Genomic DNA, 21,004 nt, shown 5'->3' with positions numbered 1-21,004 from the left:
CGGCTGACCAACCTCCCTCGGCCTATCCCCCCAGGCCAGCTGGCCCCCCAATAGGCCTGGATCGCCGGCCAGGCCAAGGGACCCCCCCACCCGTGCACGAATTTCTGCACTGGGCCTCTAGTGTGTATATATATATAAAATAAAATAAAAGCAATGGAAAAAATCCTCAGGTGAGGATTAAAATAAATAAATATGTAAATAATAAAAAAAAACATAAAAAGGAAAAACTAAAATAATCACAGCCACATGTGGCTAATGGCTACTGTATTGGACAGCACTGTGGATAGGTGCTTGACCTCTGAGTCTCAGCTTTCTTCTCTAAAATGAGGGTTATATAACACCTTATTTATAAGATGGTCTGGAAGTTAAATTATGCCTGTAATGGGTTCAGCACAGTGCCTGGTATATAGTAAATGCTCAGTAAGTGTTAGTGCCTGCTATTCTTATTATCATCACTATTAAGTTAGTTGTAAAAGCTATTTAGTAGCTAATTGGAACTTTCTTTCACAATCAGTTTTTTTTAAATCCTCACCCGAGGATATGTTTTTATTGGTTTTAGAGAGAGAAGAAGGGAGAAAGAGAGAAACATGGATCATTTGTCTCCCGTACGTGCCCTGACTGGGGATCGAACCCAAGACCCTTTGGTGCACAGGATGACACTCCAACCAGCAGACTCACGAGCCAGGGCACAATCAGTATTTTTTTTAATTTAAGTATAGTTGGTATATAATATCACGTTAATAAAAATTTATTTTTTAACAGTATGAATCCAACAAATATGAATCTGGGAAATGTGTAAGAAAATTGTTCATTTTTAAATGAGATCTCTGAATAACATAGCACTTGTTCTGTATGTATTTGTTCTGTATGTGTTTTCTTTCTCTTCAGTTCCAGGTATGTGCAATCAATATTTTACAAAAATAATCACTGGGTATTTACTTTGTGCCAGGTACTGGACTTAGTACTAATAATACAGAAGTACATAGAATATTGCTCTGGTCCTAGAGGTAGCTCCATGGTAATTACAATTCTATGCGATAAGTACAGTGTGATATGTAAGTATTGTCCCAGTGTTGCTCCTCTTGTGTCCTTGTACCCAATGCCTGTCATCCATTAGGTGCTTAATAATTATTTGTTAAATGGATGTGTACGAGGTGTGGAATTTGCAAGAAACTGGTGGAGTCCAAAGGGACACGTGCTAGCTGGAAAGATTTTGCAGAGTTGGTGATATCTGCACATGTTAAAGGATGAACAGGGGATTGCCAGATGGACACGGGACAGCGTGGGCTCTTTATGCAGCTCAGTCCCGGAAGTGAAAGCACAGTGCAGGAGGGCTAGATTGTGGTAGGCGTATCTGTGAGTAGGGGTCTGACCTGGTCGTGGTGGCACCGGGGAATTACAGGCAGTGATGTAGGGGAGTGGCAGGGACCAGAGCTGGCATCAGGAGGAGCGTGGACTGGAGGGCTGAGGCCATGAAGACCCTCTCGGCTCTGGTAGGCGGCATCAGGAGGCCTGGAGAGAGTATCAGGTGTAGAAACTAGGGTTCAACCTTACTGTTCCAGGTGGGTGACCAGTTGATGCTTTGAATGACAAAAGCCTCCTCCCAAACGCTCCCTGACGAAAGGCAAGAGGAAGAGGAGATAGCCGATGAGACTGCTCTGCATTCTTGGAAGCTGCTTGGCTCCTGAGAACATTCCAGAAATGTGTTGCGGGAGTTTTCAGGGAGCACGCAGTTAAACCTGGTTCTGCTTCTCAGTTCTGTTTGGCAGGTTGCCGTTGAGAGAATCACCCGTGTTTGGCACGCCACTTGCACTGTTTAATGTATTTCCGTAAATGTCTGTCAGGAACACTAGCAGCCCTGCTGTGGTGAACAAAGCAGTTCTTTTTAGGGGTTGAGAGTGGTAATACCACAGCTGACTCAGAGATCTGCTTCTCAGAGATATGTTAGGGAGAGCTCTTTTGCTGTTATATGAAACGTTAAAATAATTGTTAAACTCATCCTTCTATCTTATTAGTATTGTCAAAGAAAAAACTTATCTATGAGATCTCAAGGGACAGTATTGCCAGTCTCCCCAGGTCTCCCCAGTGTACTGATGACTTACTTCTAAATAAAACCAACTCAGCTGAAATGAGATCCAGCCCTGCTGTGGTGAACAAAGCAGTTCTTTTTAGGGATTGAGAATGGTAATACCACAGCTGACTTAGAGATCTGCTTCTCAGAGATCTGTTACGGAGAGCTCTTTTGCTGTTATATGTAATGTTAAAATAATTGTTAAACTCATCCTTCGATCTTATTAGTATTGTCAAAGAAAAAACTTATCCATGAGATCTCAAGGGACAGTATTGCCAGTCTCCCCAGATCTCCCCAGTGTACTGATGACTTACTTCTAAATAAAACCAACTCAACTGAAATGAGATCCTCTCCATCTATAATAAGTGCCTGAGAGCAGTTTGCATTGATTCATGAAAGCCATTTTAGGCCAATTAAAATGAGGCATTGGTTTCATCAGTTCTTTGGGAAATGTATGTTTGCTGCTGGGCAAAAATTGGATGGAACTTGTCCTTTTTAGAAAGGAAGGGAAACTAAAATGAATTGAGCAGTTAGGTGTTTGCATAGCTTTTTAAATTTTTATGAGATTTAATCTCATTAAAACTTTAAGAAGGCATTATTATTCCTATTTTATAGGTGAGGTAGTATAGTTTAAGTGAGATCTCCAAGGCCCTGGCCATTAATGAGATTCCATCCCAGATCCGTCATATCTCAAAGCTCATTCTTCTTGTTACACCATCTGAACCAAGAAGTGAGAAAATGAAAGGGACAGGAGGACGTGGCTGTTTGAGGAACCAACTTTGTCTTTTCCATGCACCTTTAGGCCGTTGTTGGTGTCCATCTGAGAGAAAGAAGTATTTTGTATTAATAAGTATGGGGCCATGGGAAGGAAAAAGATCCGAATAAGGTTGAGGACTCCTGGGAAGGCTGTCACCAGTAGCTGAAAGGAGAACTATAACAGTGTCCACACTGAGCTGAGGGCCTGGCCTGCTCTAGGTGGCTCTAGGCCTAAACCAAGGACAGGATCCAGGGACCTGTTTCTGTATTCTTCCAGCACAGGCATTGAGCACCCAGAGTGTACTAGACCCCTTTCTAGACCTTTCTGCTCTCACAGAATTTGCATTCTACTTGTAGAGACACACATAAGAAGGATATTTACAGACAAAAATAAGTGCTCTTTTGAAGAAGACAGTCAATATGGGGGTTACTTAAACCGTGTGGTTGGGGAAGACCTCTGAGAAGTGACCTTTGAGTCTGGGGCAGTTTATGCCAAATGTGGAAATAGCAATTACAGAGGCAGAAATGAGCTTAATGTGTTTAGGGGACAAGTGAAGCCAAGACGGCTAGAGAGACTGGTGATCAGACATAGAGCTGCTGCAGATGGTGGGAAGCAGGAATGCAATAAAGGCCCTGACTGATGTTGCGCAGTGGTTAGAGCGTTGTCCCACAGGTTCAATTCCGGTCAAAGTCAAGAGCACGCACATACTCGGTTGCAGGTTTGTTCTGGGCCCCAGTTGAGGCATGTGCACGATTGATGTGTCTTTCTCACATCAATGTCTCTCCCTCTATCTCCCTCCTTTTCCTCTCCCCACTTCCACTCTCTAAAAAAATCAATGGAAAAAATATCATTGGGTGAGGATTAACAAAACAAACAAATAAACGAAAGAATGCAATAAAGCCCTTTGGAGGGTTTTAGTCATGGGGGCCACATCTTCACATTTTTTTGTTTTGCTTTGTTTTTTTCTTTTTGTTTTTTAATCCGCCCTGCTCTGTGCATGACAGGGGGCGGCGCCCCAACACCCCAATCAGCCCTGCTCTGAGCCCAACCAGGGGCTGCACCTAGGGATTGGGCCTGCCCTCTGCCACCCGGGAGCAGGCCTAAGCCAGCAGGTTGTTATCTCCTGAGGGGTCCCAGACTGCGAGAGGGCACAGGCCGGGCTGAGGGACCCCCTTCCCCCAGTGCACAAATTTTTGTGCACCGGGCCCCTAGTCTATAATAAGTGCCTGAGAGCAGTTTGCATTGATTCATGAAAGCCATTTTAGGCCGATTAAAATGAGGCATTGGTTTCATCAGTTCTTAGGGAAATGTATGTTTGCTGCTGGGCAAAAATTGGGTGGAACTTGTCCAGCCTACAATATCTGAATGATTTTTAGAAAGGAAGGGAAACTAAAATGAATTGAGCAGTTAGGTGTTTGCATAGCTTTTTAAATTTTTATGAGACTTAATCTCATTAAAACTTTAAGAAGGCATTATTATTCCTATTTTATAGGTGAGGTAGTATAGTTTAAGTGAGATCTCCAAGGCCCTGGCCATTAATGAGATTCCATCCCAGATCCGTCATATCTCGTTCTTAAACTGGACCGGAGGGCCAGAACAAAAGCATGGATGGAGTGTTTGTGTGAACTAATATAAATTCAAAGTAAACATCATTACATAAAAGGGTACGGTCTTTTTTTTTTTTTAGTTTTATTCATTTCAAACGGGCCGGATCCGGCGCGCGGGCCGTAGTTTGCCCACGGCTGCTCTAGCTCCTGTGGAGAGTGGACTGTAAGGGGCTAAGGAAGAAGAGAGAGGCCTTGGCAGAAGTCCAGGGAGGACGTGGTGTGTGGACCATGATGATTGGGACTATGAAACCACCATCTTCAGAGAATCTCTAGATTTGGATCTGAGTAAAACTAAAGTAGTAGTTCTCAAGCCATTTTATTCTTTTAAAAATTAATGAGAATTCCAAGAAGCATTGTTATGTGGATTATAGCTATCAACCATTACCAAGTCACCTCCTTGGTTAAATTTATTCCTAGATATTTTATTCTTTTTGATGCAATTGTAAACGGGATTGTTTTTGGTTTGTGTTTTTTTTTTTCATTTCTCTTTCTGATAGTTCTTTATTAATGTATAGAAACTCAATAGATTTCTTTCTATGTATTTTATATCTTACAACTTTGCTGAATTTATTTATTAGTTTTAATAGTTTTTTGGTGGATTCTTTAGAGTTTTCTATATATTAGATCATGTCATCTGTATGTAGTGAGTTTTACCTCTTCTTTCCCAATTTAGGTGTCTTTTATTTCTTTCTCTTGCCTAATTGCTCTGGCTAGGACTTCTAGTATGATGTTGAGTAAAGGTGGCAAGAATGGGCATTTTTCACTTATTTTAAACCAGTTTGGGACATTCATATTTTCTTAGATTTTTTTTTAACATTTGAAGATTATATGAACCATTTCTGTTAAAAATATGTGACCATTTTGATGAAGATTCAGATTTTTTCTTTTTGTTTTTTAAGGAAGGGAAGGGGCGGGAGGAGAGAGAGAGAGAGAGAGAGAGAGATCAATGATGAGAAAAAATCCTTGATTGGCTGCTTCCTGCACGCCCCAGTGGGGGATTGAGCCCGAAACCATGTGCCCTGACTGGGAATCAAACCATAATCTCCTGATTCATAGGTCAATGCTCAACCACTGAGCCACGCTGGCTGGCCAATCTTCACGTTTTGAGAAGATGGCTCTAGCTCCTGTGGAGAGTGGACTGTAGGGGGCTAAGGAAGAAGAGAGAGGCCTTGGCAGAAGCCCAGGCAGGACGTGGTGTGTGGACCATGATGATTGGGACTATGAAACCACCATCTTCAGAGCATCTCTAGATTGGATCTGAGTAAAACTAAAGTAGTAGTTCTCAAGCCATTTTATTCTCTTAAAAATTGATGAGAATTCCAAGAAGCATTGTTATGTGGATTATAGCTATCAGCCATTACCAAGTCACCTCCTTGGTTAAATTTATTCCTAGATATTTTATTCTTTTTGATGCAATTGTAAACGGGATTGTTTTTGGTTTGTATTTTTTTTTTTTTCATTTCTCTTTCTGGTAGTTCTTTATTAATGTATAGAAACTCAATAGATTTCTTTCTATGTATTTTATATCTTACAACTTTGCTGAATTTATTTATTAGTTTTAATAGTTTTTTGGTGGATTCTTTAGAGTTTTCTATATATTAGATCATGTCATCTGTATGTAGTGAGTTTTACCTCTTCTTTCCCAATTTAGGTGTCTTTTATTTCTTTCTCTTGCCTAATTGCTCTGGCTAGGACTTCTAGTATGATGTTGAGTAAAGGTGGCAAGAATGGGCATTTTTCACTTATTTTAAACCAGTTTGGGACATTCATATTTTCTTAGATTTTTTTTTAACATTTGAAGATTATATGAACCATTTCTGTTAAAAATATGTGACCATTTTGATGAAGATTCAGAACATTAATTTGTATTTGAGGTGAAAACAAATCAATCTGTAAAATAATTTCTCAGCAGTGTGAAATAGTTTCTAATGAGCACTTTCTGCTTGCCCTGTTTTAGGCCTTCTTCCTGGTCTATGCTCTGGGATGTCTAAGTGTTTACTCTGGAAAGGTAAGTTGTTTTATTTATATGTAATCCACTTTAAACTCTCCTGATATTAAAAGTAGGTTGTAGTAATTTCACTAAATAAAATAGGAAGTGACTTCTTCTCAAAGTTCAGCTTTGGGTCCTGATTTGGAACTGTTCTGGCAAAAGCCAGCTTTGACCCTTTCAGATTGAATTTTATTCCCAGAGGTTAGGAGAAAAGCAATATCTTACATAATGACCAGGAAATCTGTGTCAGGACAGTACTACAGAATTAACAACAAAAGTAAAAGCTACCAGTGTTTAGCACTACTTCAGGCTGTGTGTTAGGTGCTTTACGTACAATATTTCTAATCCTTACTTCCATCTGGTAAGAATTTTGTAGATAAGGTGACCTCACCCAAGGTCAGGGTAGCTCCAATCCACATGATTTTGTACAGCAGCCTGCTTTCCTTAGATTGTCATCCCATAAGAAGTTGATACCATTCCTTGCCTTCTAATAAAGGAAGTGGAGGGCTGAGTACACGTATGGGAGAGAGACTTTCCCCTGTACACTTTTTTTTTTAAGAATAGAGTTTTGTTTTTTTGTTTGTTTGTTTTTTTAATATATTTTATTGATTTTTTTACAGAGAGGAAGGGACAGGGATAGAGAGCTAGAAACATCAATGAGAGAGAAACATATATCAGCTGCCTCCTGCACACTCCCTACTGAGGATGTGCCCACAACCAAGGTACATGCCCTTGACCGGAATCGAACCTGGGACCCTTAAGTCCGCAGGCTGACGCTCTATCCACTGAGCCAAACCAGTGAGGGCAAGAATAGTTGTTTTATTGATTTTTATAGAGAGGAGGGAGAGGTAGAAAGAGAGAAACATTGATGGGGAGAAAACATCAGTCAGCTGCCACCTGCATGCCTCCTGCCGGGGACCAACCCGCAACCCAGGCATGTGCTCTGAATGGGAATTGAACCATCAATCTTTCAGTGCACGGGACAACACCCAACCAACTGAGCCACACTGGCCAGGACTCCACTGTTCACTTTTTGTACTTTTTGAATTCTGATCCATGTGATTATAATACATATTCAAACTGATTCAAATGAAATTTAAATTAAAAAGAAAAATGTAAGCAGAACAGTAAATAAACTAGAGAAGGCATATTTCATTCTGTTCTTGGAAGTACATAACTTTATCACTCATCAGATTCTAATTATATAAATCTTTTTCACGAGTATTCCATGGGTTTGAAAATGGGTGTCTGGCTGATGGGTGACTCATTTTCCCAGATGGTGGCCATTCTTAGCCCACCCTGCCTCCTCTCTTGGGCCTCAGCTGAAATTTGTCAGAACATTCCCACTGCTGTATAGAACCCTCAACACCGGAAACATGGTGGGCTATCCAACTGGAAGTTCAGCCTGCTCTACACGACTTGCTTCTCAGAGGAGGGGTTGAGTGTTTCCTTGCAGTGGGATTTGAAGGCCACACACATATGGAGCTTCCACCTTAGGAACAACTAACTCCAAAAAAGTAAAAGAAAAACCACGACTGTAACTCATACTTATGGTATTAAAATCTTCACCTGAGTCAACTGAGCAAATCTTTTCGAGTGACTGAACCTTAAACCAACTGAAGAATTGACCATTTTACTAAGCACTGAAATGAAGCAGAAAACTTCCCAAACTTATCTGGTTTTCATTGTATTTTTTTTTTGTATTGATACATCAGAATGTTCTCTGAACCGAACATTCTCAGTCTCTTCAAGTCCTACATTAGAAACAAAGTTCTCTTATAAGTAGTGGATTATTAATTTGTGCTATCAGATAATAAATTCTCTAGTTTCAAAAACTAAATGGAGCATTCTTCTAAAGCTTTAACAAAATTATTTGTGGCTTTTCTGAGCATGGCCTGACATATAGTAGCTGCTCTTTAGGGTCTTTTGGAACATGCTGCCTTGTGGACTTGTTACATTTGAGCCCCCCGTTCAAATGTACTCGTTCCTCTGCCTGGAATGTTCTTCCCCAGCCACCACCACCCCCTTTCACTCAGATGTCACTGTTTCAGGGCAGCCTCAGACAGGAGCCACATATATAATCTAAAATTTTCTGGTAGCCACATTAAAAAGTGGCTTTTTAAGGTGAAATTAATTTATAATATATAGTTTATGTAACCCAACATGTCCAAAATTATGGAGGTAGTTGTTTTTATACTAAGCTTTTGAAATTTTGTGTGTATTTTACATTTGCAGCACATCTCAGTTCAGGCACCTCATTGGACAGCACATGTCTAGCTCTTCTAGTTAAGTCCCTCTGTTCTGGGTACCATGTTTGTTGTTAATCCTCAAAAGATATTTTTTCCATTGGTTTTTAGCGAGAGCAGTAGGGGGAGAGGGAGAGAGAGACATCAATGTGAGAGAGGCACATCAATTGGTTGCCTCTCGCATGCCCCCCCGACTGGGACTGGGGAACGAACCTGCAACCCAGGTATGTGCCCTTGACCGGGAATCGAACCTTGACCCTTTGGTGTTCGGGCTGACGCTCTACCCATTTGGCCACATTGGCCAGGGTGGTACCATGTTTGTTTTATTCACTGCTCCAGCTTCACACTTACACATGTTGATTCACTGGATGAATGATGAGTGAGTAAATACATAATAATGCCTATTTTTGTTCAATAACTTTAGGAGCCTTTAACGATTATGAAACTCTGGAAAGTTTTCACGGCAGTTCAGCCCACATTCAGGACTACCTATATGGCATACCATTACTTCCGGAGCAAGGGCTGGGTGCCCAAAGTGGGACTTAAGTACGGAACAGACCTACGTAAGTAATTTGTGGCTTGGTAGGTGTGAGAGCCAGGGTTTGCATCAGATCCTAGGATGAAAATCAGATTTGGTTATATGTGCTGTTGCTCATCTTTTCTAAGAGGTGCTTCCTTCTGGCTTAAATAAGAATACTGGATATTTGGATTGGGTTTAGGGTATGTCCAGAGTGAGCGAAAGGGCAATCTAGGAGAAAAGCCCAGGAGTAGAAGCTTGCAGACCCACGTCAGGTTTCTCCTCTTGTCTGCTCTATAACCTACAGCACCCCCACCTCCCTACCCTCACCTCTCAGTAGCCATGTGGTCATGTTACATAAGGCAGTCCCTTGTCCTCTGGGCCACAGTTGCCTCATCTGGCAAATGAGAATAATCATTATAATAATAACTACAGCTCTCATTGATTAGTCATTCAGTACATGCCAAGCATTGCAGTGAGTGTTTTGCATTCATTAGCTCATGTAATGCTTACGGCGGTCCTGGGCAATGGGTACTGTTAACCTCATTTTTCTGAGAAGGAGACTGCAGTTTTGGGGGAATGGTCATTTGCCCCTAACAGTGTTCAGGGCCAGTAACTTACAGAGCTGGGCTTTTAGTGTTGGAGCCCGGACTCTGTGAAACTTCTCCATAGTTCTTCCTCCACTGATCTTTACTTGAAGTGAGGAGTCTGAGCCATGTAAGCACTTCATTCAACAGAGAATTGCTGAAGGTCTCCTGTGGGCCAAGAACACAGACATGAACAAGACAAGCACAAAGCTGCCTTGATGGGACAACTTACTTTTTGGAGGGGGAGACAAACAAGCAAACAAATACATAATGCATTTGCAGGTGCTGTAAGTATTGTAGGAAAATAGAGCAGAGTCAAGGGAGCTGGTAAAGGGGTCAGGAAAGCACTCTGAAAATATGTGGCCACAGTGAGAGCAGTTCCCTTGAGAATTTGGGGAAGAACGTGCTAGGTACAGTGAACAGCAAGTGAAAAGGCCCGGAGGCAGGAACAAGCGTGGCAGGAACCACAGGAAGACTGTGTCTGGAACTTAGAGGTCCAGGGGAGAGTGAGTGTAGGCTGGGGCCGGCTCCCCTAGGGCCTGGCAGAGACTTTGGATGTTACTGTGCTGATTGGATGTCTTAGGAGATTTAGATCAACTGAGTGACTTAAATTTAATGACTTAATATAACAGGATCCTCTTTCTCGTCTCTTACTAAAAGACTGCAGGAGAGCAAACATGAAGCAGAGTCACTTAGTTAGGGAAGCTGAGCCCAGCCAGCCCTGCACATGGAATGGATGTGAGATTTGTGGGTAAGAGAGGAATCAGGGAGAATGCCTAGGTATTTGGCTTAATATTTTGGACACATTAAGCAAGCCCCCTGGAGATATTGGGAAGATAGGCCAGATATTGGAGAGGCCTTCTCAGAAGTCCTGGCCCTTGAGGCCTTTTGAGCTCTGTCAGCTACTTGTCCCATATGCTTTTGAGCCTTGTAAGTCCCCAAAGGAAGCCAGTTCAGTCTTTTAAATCTTTAAGTGCTCTAATGTTGAGTGTGCTTAACCTAGACTCAGACGATGGTCTTCAGGGGCTGGAAGGTACCGCCTGAAATTTTACTCAAAATATTGTGTTTATAGATTGGTGTGTTTTTCTGGGTCAAGAGTCTGTAGCTTCCATGAAATTCTCAAAGGGGGCCAACAATTTAAAATAAAGGTTAGGAATCACCCATATCGCTAAGATAAATGGTTTGTTTCTTCCATGCCTGGATTTCAGATACAAATATCCTAACTCAGAGTTACCGCACAAATGTTCAGAATGAGCTTGAGATTAGTTTGCTAGGTTTCCAGATCATTGTGTTGGCTACAGGTCACGTTGCTTAAATAAGTGATGTGCCTGTTTCATTTTTCTTCATTGGCTTCCTGCCCTGTTCTCCTTTTCATGTTCCTGTAAGAATAGCCACTCAGGCCCTGGCCGGTGTGGCTCAGTTGATTGGAGCATCATCCCGTACACTGAAAGGTCACAGGGTTGATCCTGGTCAGGGTGGGTACAGGAGGCAACTGATCGAAGTTTCTCTCTCCCATCCATGTTTTTCTTTCTCCCCCCTCTCCCTTTCTCTCTCTCTTAAATCAATAAAAACACATCCTTGGGTGAGGATTTAAAAAAAGAAAAACAAAAGAATAGCCACTCAGTGCAAATGCTTGGCAGGTCTTCTCCAACTTTCTCAATTTATGGGTGAAATTTGAGTAGAATTTTCCAGTGGATAAGGCTACAGTGATGCATTAAGAGGTGGCATGGGGTGATGGAAAGAGCACTCTTTTGGGTCACAGCTGGCTCTACGCAAGTTTCTTCATCTCTCCAAGCTTTCGTTTGCTCTTCATATAACATGGGTAACAATACCTGCTTTGTAAAACAACATCTTTTTTTTTATATTGATTTCAGAGAGAGGAAGGGAGAGATAGAAACATCAATGATAAGAGAGAATCCTTGCCTAGCCGGTTTGGCTCAGTAGATGTAGCGTCAGCCAGCGGACTCAAGGGTCCCAGGTTCGATTCCGGTCAAGGGCATGTACCTTGGTTGCGGGCATATCCCCAGTGGGGGGCGTGCAGGAGGCAGCTGATCGATGTTTCTCTCTCGTCGATGTTTCTGGCTCTCTATCCCTCTCCCCTCCTTGTGGAAAAGTCAATAAAATATATTTTTTTAAAAAAGAGAGAGAGAATCCTTGATCGGCTGTCTCCTGCAGGCCCCTTCTGGGGATCGAGCCTGAAACCTGGTCATGTGCCCTGTCTGGGAATCAAACCTTGACCTCCTGGTTCATTGGTCGACACAGCCACTGGGCCACACTGGCCGGGCAAGAACTTTCCTAATTTAAAAATAAACTGCCTTATAAGGATGAATGAAAGAACGGACAAGCAGGCGGATTTTCTAAAAAGAAAAGAAAAGAAATAAATCAACTGCTATTTCCCAACTCCCCGGAGGCCTTTGCCACAGCTGGGGCCTATCATGCACTTGGAGCCGCTTGTATAATTAATGTGAGAGCAGGCCCCTGGCCCAGCAGCCACACGAAGGGTGTCTTCCCAGTTCCTGCGTTAGCAAGGGTTCACCAGCAGTGCTAGCCTGGGATGGGAGGAACGCTTCCTAAGCTTTACCCTTCTCCAGGCACAGCTGCTCAGTGCCTGGTTTTTAACAATATTATTTTAGTTTTGAAGGCTAGTGACCTAATCACATGTACCTCAGAACTGCCAGCCCGGGTTAAATCCAGGACATTCTTTTAACAGTTGTTTCTGCTTACAGAGCTAATGACTCATGACAAAGGGCCGTTATGAAATTCACATCTTATCAGGGAAACTCTTCCTTGAATAAATCTTGTCAATCAAATTTCATTCCAGGAGCAGTACTTGGAACAAGTGATAGGGATCTCAAATCAAGTGCAGCTGCGCGGCTAGTTGACCTTGCTCACCCAGTGGTGAAAAGGAGACTGGAAGCCACGGGGGCCATGGGGGAGTCTTTACATTCCCACCCAGAAGCTCCCGTGGTGCTGGCTCCTTTGACCAGAGCTTGCCTCGGTGCTTTCCTGCTCTCATCTCCTTTAATCATTCTACCCTGTGAGGTGTGGTGTTCGCCTCCCTGCCACAGGCTGTGCCTCCCTCCGAAGGGCTCCCGCAGTTCCAGGACCTCGGGGCAGAGTCCCTGGCCCCATGCTTTCAGCAGCAGCTCCTGACCTCCACACACTGAATTACCAGTGGTCCCCTGTTATCCCACCTTTCTTTTTTCTCAATTTCAGTTACGTATGGTCAGTGTCGGTCTAAAAATATTAAATGGAAAATTCTAGAAATAATTAATAAGTTTTAAATTGTGCATCATTCTGAGTAGCATGATGAAGTCCCTTGCTGTCCCGCTCCATCCCGCCCAAGACATGAATCATCCCTTTGTCCAGCATCTCCACGTCTCCACGCTGTAGATGATCCCCACCCATTAGTCACTTAGTAGCTGTCAGATCAGCGGTTGGGGTATCACAGTGCTCGTGTTCAAGTAACACTTATTTTACCTTAATAATGGCCCAAAGCCATTATAATGGTTCTATTTTATTATTAATTATTGTCGTTAATCTCTGACTAATTTGTACATTAAACTTTAATACAGGTATGTATGTGTAAGAAAAAACATATATATAGGGGCTTGGTTTCAGGCATCCACTGGCATCTTGGAACATGTCCTCACGCATGGGAGGGGGCACTGCTGTAGTAGGGCAGACCGATCTCTGAGTGGTGTGTATGGTTTTGTGATTTCTTTTCCCCACTTGACTTTGAATTTCTTAAAAATAGGCATGAGCCTTGTTCATATCCAGCACCAACATCTAAGTTGGTACTGGCCACATTAGCTCAGACACTTTGAATTACATTGATTTGACACGAATAACAAAATGTTCATCCACACCTGGCCTGTGTGGCTCAGTAGTTGAGCATCTACCCATGAACCAGGAGGTCAGGGTTCGATTCCCAGTCAGGACACTTATCCAAGTTATGGGCTCAATCCCCACTAGCGGGCATGCAGGAGGCAGCTGATCAATGATTCTCATCATTGATGTTTCTCTCCCTTCTCTCTCTGAAATCAACAAAATATTTAAGAAATAAAAATGTTTATCTACTTTATATAAATTTCACATTCTTAATACACTTTCAAGCGCTCACTCCAGAGAGTATAAAACAAGCAGCAAGATAAGAATTACTTTTACTTGACTTTAGAATTCATTTGTGGGGTGGGATGGGAGGAGAGTGTTAGGGTCTTGGCAACAGATTTGCTTTACTAATTGCATTTCATTCCAGGGGGAAAAACAGTTTGGATTTTAAAAATAGACTACAGAGCATATTGCAGATTACCCACATATAGCTAATTGGGTGTTTATATCTCTGTGGAGCAGAAAAAAACTTAAGTAATAAAATAAGATTTTTATTTCACATAGTTATACATTTTCTTTCTTTTTCTTTGCAGTGCTGTATCGAAAAGGACCTCCATTTTACCATGCAAGGTTTGGAGTGATTTTTTAAAATATATTTTTATTGATTTAAGAGAGGAAGGGAGAGGGAGAGAGAGAGAAAAAAACACACAAATGATGAGAGAGAATCTCTGGTCGGGTGCCTCCTGCATGCCTCACGGAGGAAGGGAGAGGGAGAGAGAGAGAAAAAAAAACACAAATGATGAGAGAGAATCTCTGGTCGGGTGCTCCTGCATGCCTCACACGGGATCGAGCCCACAACCTGGCCATGTGTCCTCACTGGGAATCGAACCATGACCTCCTAGTTCATAGGTTGATGCTCAGCCACTGAGCCACGCGGCCAGGCTGGAGTGATTTTTAAATGTCAGTGACTTAAAGGGACATGACATTTTTGGCCTCCACTTTAATTTTTAGTGCCACAGAATCAATTAGTCATGTTCCTGTTGGCCTGATAAGGATTAATACTATGCGTTTGTGCCTCATCCACCAACAGTGTTATACTATATATAAAATAATAAATGGTTATGATAATCTGTCTTTTAGTATTAAACGTTGAGTTACTCTATGTAGTAACTGTTCATCTTAATATCAGTGAGTATTAGTATCCAAACCATTGAGTGAATTCTCAGCTTTCATATTGGGAGAAAGATTTCTGTTCCTTTCCTATATGTGTTGAAATCAGTCTAAAATTTTATAACATGAAGTGTGAGTTTTTCATTAGTACTTTCTCAGCAGTCTAGGGAAATTAGGATCAGATTATGTACATTTTTTTGTAGCTTTGTTCTTGGTAGGAAAAACAATATTCTTTTTAAATGGATTGATTTCATATGTTTTATTTTTAAAACCCCCGTTGTGTGTTTTCCAGTTATTCTGTCATTATTGAGTTAGTTGATGACCATTTTGAGGGCTCTCTTCGAAGACCTTTCAGTTGGAAGTCACTGGCTACCTTGAGCAGAGTTTCAGTGAATGTCTCCAAGGTAACATCAGCTCTGGCATTATCTGTCACTTAAATGGTTGGATTTTTTTTTTCTTCTTAAATGTAGTAGAAATAGAAAAGTCATTTGGAGAAACTTCAAAGTGTTTGTACCAGTGAAGTTCTGGAAGATTGGGCTAGATAGAAGCTCTCCTCCCCCTTATGTCCCTCCCACCACCACCTGGTTCTAAGCTCCAGGAATTGAGCTTCGAAGTTTCCCATAGTGATTGATGTTGGTGGGCATTGCCTTTCTTCTCTGGGGTGCCTTTGGTAAGCACAGCCAGCACATGCTCAAAAATTCACCCACACATTCACAAAGGAGTCCAAACATTGACACGTTTCTTTTCAAAGTTCGCAGATCTCTTGAAAAGGCAGGGAGGGAATTAATATTTATTGCTATAAACACATTGCATGTTTCTCACCACCATTTCTTATCCTCATTCTAAAAGTGAGGAATCAGAGTGTCAGAGATGTTGGGTGAGAAACCCATGATCATGCAGCTCAAATGCAGAAGTGGGATTCGAACGGAGAGCCAGCTGACTGCCCGACTGTGCTCTGTTTCCTGCTGCCATCAAGATAGGAAGGAAGTCACCAGGACTATAAAGGCTGGAAGCTCTGTGTGTTCTCTGTGATTCAGTAGTTTGCTAACTGAAACAAATTGTGGGCCCCCTCCCATCTGTCCCACTGCTGCAGGGAGTGTGAGAGCTGAGACTGGCGAGTCCAGAGGGGCCAGGTGACAGCTGTCTTCAATGCCAGGGAAGTTGCTTAGGCTGTAGCCTAGGAAAAGTAGTTTTGTCCTATAGAAATATGGGAGTCTATACTGTTTCTAATGTTTTTATGCCCACTTTTTGAGCAAACATTTAATATATTAAATTTTATGTTTATAACCAATATATGTACTTTATTTGCTTTATTTGCATTCTCTTGACATGTCAACAATATCTAAATGGCAGGTCTTTAGTCTAGAGCAGCAGTTCTCAACCTGTGGGTCGCGACCCCTTTGGCAGTCGAACAACCCTTTCACAGGGGTCGCCTAAGACCATCCTGCATATCAGATATTTACATTACGATTTATAACAGTAGCAACATTACAGTTATGAAGTAGCAACGAAAATAATTTTATGGTTGGGTCACAACATGAGGAACTGTATTTAAAGGGCCGGAAGGTTGAGAACCACTGGTCTAGAGTGTGAGCCCAGCTATGATGCTCCCAGGAGGACACTGCTGTGCTTTGTGATGTTTCCAGGAGCACATGGTGAGCGGGAGTGGAGACTGCATTTCCTGCTGACGCACTCAGATTTGTATTATTACTTTGTGGGATATGGAGATTGTTTTTATTTCTCAATAGGAACTCCTGCTATGCTATCTGATTAAACCCTCTACCATGACTGACAAAGAAATGGAATCCCCAGAATGCATGAAGAGAATTAAAGTTCAGGTGTGTAACTTAGAGGTCATTCAGTTCATCCCAAAGATTCTGTCCATTGCATCGCGTCCTCTGGATCACGTGCTCCCACGAAAACAAATGAGCCATCTTGCCTTGGAAAGAAGGTCTTCTCGGGCCTTCCCTGCTAAACCCACTCTCACTCCCCCTTAATTCCTGCTGTCTCCATACCTGCGATGTGATCTGGTTTCTGTCCTCACCACCAGCTAAAACTGCCGTCCCGGGCGGCCTGGGACCCCCTGGCCAGGCCAGACCTCTCCTCAGTCGCATTCTCAGAGGCTAGGAGTGTCACTGTTGACATTCCTTCCTTGAACTTCTCGCCTGGCTTCTGGGGTTCTGTGTTGAGCTGAGTCTCCCCTGGTCGTCCTGGCAGGATTTTCTCTGCCAGGGCTGCCAAGTTCATTGTCCAGTCATCCAGCGTTGAATATCTCCATCTCTCGCCCTGTCTGACCCTCCTCCACATCCAGTACTTCATTGTTTTTCTCTAACCTTGCACCCTTCCTCTTGGTCTCACTGCCCCATCCCACTGCAGACCTGCTCGAGGACCCCAGCGTCTCATCCCTTCAGTTTGTCCTGCCTTCCCCACTAGGTTAAGTTTTCATAAAATGCCAGTCCAGATCCATTTCTGTCCTCTCAGTGCTGACCTGGATATATCAGCGCCATCGTAGACTTGGTTCCGATGTTAAATAGGAGCTTTTGTACTGGCACTTCTGATCCTGGAAGGTGCTAGTAGAATCCCTCAGCTGAGGCAAGTTTAGCTTTCAAAACCTTTTCACAGTTACGGTAGATACTACTTGCATGTAAAGTTTATATTGCTACATTCACTTTCCTCCAAATGTCCAGTTACAAGAAATGGGAACATATATCCTCATTATGTAATAGCTTTCTGTGAAAAGTAGCTGTGATGTCACATGTCTAGCATGTTCTTTCATTTCTGTTTTTGAAATTTATTGGTCTTTTTTGTTTTGATTGGTTACAGGAAGTGATTCTGAGCCGCTGGGTTTCTTCACGGGAGAGGAGTGACCAAGATGAACTTTAACAGTTTGACCTCAGAATTCTGATTTCGCCAAAAAATATTTATTGAGTCTCCTACAATAAGCCAAGCTCAGGGCGAGGTAAAGAGTCCTTTTATTGTAATTGGCCATTAATTGGAAAGTTTTAAAGGGCATGGTGCTCCCCAAACCAGAGAACTATTAGTGTTTTAAAAAGGAAATTACAGAGGGGAGAAGAAGAGAGCCCTGTGCCCGGTCATCAGCTTCTGTCCTCAGTCGGCACTGACCGTGACTGGCCCCAGCTCCTCGCCTCCAGGCCCCACTCTGCATCCTCATCTGTTCAGTGAGGAGCTTGGATAGATGAGTCTGGCAACAGGGAACCTCTGTTTTACTCTAACCTCTAGATACTAACATTATGTGGCACTCGACAGTTCCCAAAGCAGCACTTCATGCACAGGCATCTCGTTACCCACATCCAATCTGTTCCCAAGAGAGTGCTGGAAAGCAGATCTGGGGGTTGCAGGACACCACGTTCCATTACTTTAAATGGAAAAAATTACATGTCTCTGCTTGTCCAAGAACTTCAACCAATTACTGAAGCACATAACAGTCCATTTAGTATTTAGCAAGGATTTTTGTATCATAGAAAGCATTTAAAACATCAATTACCTAATTATTTGTCAGTGAGCTAATTGGTAGGCATATTTGTGTAGAATACACAATATTATGCAGTATTAGGTAAAAACTGCACCTTGCTTCAGTTAACTTCTTTGAAATAAAAATAGGTGGTGAAATAATGTGTGAAGGAAGATACATATTGAGTGCAATTGACATTTAGTAAACACAGTAAACAAAGCCTTTTTTTAATTGGTTAGATCCCAATGAAGAGTTGCCTGAGGAGTGGCATTTGGAGGCAAGAGGAGGGAAGTGGACAGAGGGCATGGGGGTGGGGAGACTGAGCAAGAGGGAGCCAGTGTAGGAGTGAGGGAGCAATGGTCTGAGACTTATCCACTGTCCAAATTTGAGACACTGGCAGACAGTCCCTCCTTGGCATTACATACTCCAGAAGTAGATGGTTAAGAACCATCTTTGGAAGCTGAAACAAAAAACAAAAACAAAAAAACACAAAATGAACACTTGTTTGCATTCCCTCGATGCCTTATCTTAGAGATCCCGACGGCCTAAGATTCTGCCTGTAGTTGTGTTTTAAAGGTTTGGCATTCAATAATGGAGCTCCCCTGCCTCAGACCAACAACGACCATCAATTTGAAAGAGCTTCTTAGTAAGTTCTTTGCTCTTCATTAGTGAGCTAGTAATTCTTCAACATTTTTACTGTTCACTTTGCTTACTCCAGGCTCCTTAGCAAAATGAAAGACTTTGCTTTGAATAGTCACTTCCTCAAAACCTTTAATGCTGGCAGAAAATTTCAGGAGGCATCTCTTCCCTATTTCATTTATCATTTGTAGTGACACTTCTTTCCAAGGCTAATCAGTGCAGCAGATGCCTTTATGGTAAACTCTTCCATGAATCCTTCATCAAAGTACAGTCTCTTGTCAACACTCCACCTCAGATGCTTTGTCATCAGCTGATGTGCATTGAAGGTTGTGGCGACTCCTCGGTATAAAGGCTAAAATAAGGATGGAGAGAAGCCAAAAGACCGCACAGATATTTGTAACTGAACGCTCCAGAAGAATGTCCAAAGCATCATCCTTAATCAAAGAAGCCTGTGTGGAGCATTTTCCTTCTATATATGGTATATAGATTTGAACACGAAGTAGCAGGCCATGCACTCCTCAACGTTACCTGAGGGCCCTGGGGGTTCTGGAATGGTACACCAGCAAAGATTTTAGTTTAAATCACCCTCACAATTTCCAGGTAAAAGTATTAGCTAGCCCTGGCCAGTTTAGCTCACTGGTTAGAGCAGCAGCCCACAGACTGAAGGGTCTCAGGTTTGATTACTGGTCAAGAGCATGTACCTTGGTTGCAGGCTCGATCCCTGCCCCCACCCCCAGGTCGGGGTGCTTGTGGGAGGCAACCTATCACTGTGTCTCTCTCACATCAGTGTTTCTCTCCTCCGCCTCTCTCCCCTCCACTCTCTAAAAATCACTTTTAAAAAATATCCTCAGGTGAGGATTAACAACAACAAATAAATAAAAATAAATAAAAGCAGTATTAGCTTTTCTTTGGAAGTATTAAGTCCTAGCACTTTCTTCTTACCTTCTGAAATAAATATACCAGATGGCATTTGTTTTCAAAAAAAGCTCAAGTTCCTCAAGATTGGAAATTGACTGCAATAAAACCACCTTCAGGAGATTCTGCAGTTCACCGGGAGAGATGCCACGGCCTCACTGAGAGCAGAAGTTGCTTCACCCACACTCCTCAAAGCTGAAATTCTTCACCAAATCCTCTTTCTCTTCCATCACTTTCCTATTCTGAGGTATTCAAAGCCACTCATTGTGCCAGCATGTATGTTGGTGGCATCAGGCTGACCAACTGCACTGACTTTCACTGAAAATAGCTCACCACAGTCAAGAACACTGTGAAACTTTGTGCAATCAACATTTTTCACAAGTTGTATTTTGTCAACCTAGTGCCAAAAATCATACAAAAAAGTGGACACCTGCTTGGTCAAGATTACCCTATCTAATAAAAGAGTACTATGCAAATTAACTGTCACTTTGTGATAAAGATGGAGGCACCCACAGCCAATAAGGAGGGAATATGCAAATTGACGAGAAGGCGAGAGGTGGAAGGAGGCGGCTCCGGGCCGGAGCGAAGGCGGTGCCAGCGGCCAGGGGAAGAAAGGCCTATTCTTGCACAAATCTTTGTGCATCAGGCCTCTAGTATCTAATCTAATAAAAGAGAAACATGCAAATTGACTGTACCTTTGCTATGCCCCAAGCCATGCCCACCAGCCAATCAGTGGCTATATGCAAATTAACCCAACCAAGATGGCGGCCAGCAGCCACAGAGCTGGATCAAGCAGGAGGCTTGGTTGCCCTGGCAATGGAGGAAGCCAAGCTTCCCGCCTGCCTTGGCAGGCTCTGGCCTCCGCTGAAGGCAACAAAGTTTCAATTATAGAAGAAAAATAAATCCCAGATACCTGCTTCCAGCCAGCCTCCACTGGGAGCTTGGGTGGCTGGGGGCTGTGGCCAGCCTGCAAACAGCCATTAGCCACTCACCCAGGCTGACCAGGCACCCCAGCAGGACCCCCCCTCCCTGAAGGGGGTATGGCCAGCCTGAAAACTGCTCTCAGCTCCTCACCCAGGCTGGCCAGGCACCCCAGCGGGACCCCCACCCTGATCCGGGACACCCTTCAGGGCAAACCAGCCAGCCCCCACCCATGCACCAGGCATATAATAAAAGGGTAATATGCAAATTGACCCTAACAG

At 42.8% G+C, this 21,004-nt stretch overlaps 1 protein-coding gene across 1 annotated transcript in view; it reads left to right on the top strand.

The window, feature by feature from the left end:
- TSEN2 (TSEN2 tRNA splicing endonuclease subunit) overlaps positions 1-18,116 on the top strand; it is a 35,210-nt gene extending 17,094 nt beyond the window's left edge. The window contains exons 6-11 of the mRNA XM_014542691.1: positions 6,393-6,443; positions 9,096-9,234; positions 14,200-14,236; positions 15,069-15,180; positions 16,525-16,614; positions 17,600-18,116. Of these exons, the coding sequence (XP_014398177.1) occupies positions 6,393-6,443; positions 9,096-9,234; positions 14,200-14,236; positions 15,069-15,180; positions 16,525-16,614; positions 17,600-17,659 (489 nt within the window). The 3' untranslated portion in view covers positions 17,660-18,116. The remainder of the gene's footprint in view (positions 1-6,392; positions 6,444-9,095; positions 9,235-14,199; positions 14,237-15,068; positions 15,181-16,524; positions 16,615-17,599) is intronic.
- The last annotated feature ends 2,888 nt before the right edge of the window (positions 18,117-21,004 follow it).

This window comes from Myotis brandtii, unplaced genomic scaffold, assembly GCF_000412655.1.
Source record: "Myotis brandtii unplaced genomic scaffold, ASM41265v1 scaffold312, whole genome shotgun sequence".
NCBI lineage: Eukaryota > Metazoa > Chordata > Mammalia > Chiroptera > Vespertilionidae > Myotis > Myotis brandtii.
The sequence above is the reverse complement of the archived record's forward strand: the minus strand, read 5'-3'. Positions and strand labels throughout refer to the sequence as shown.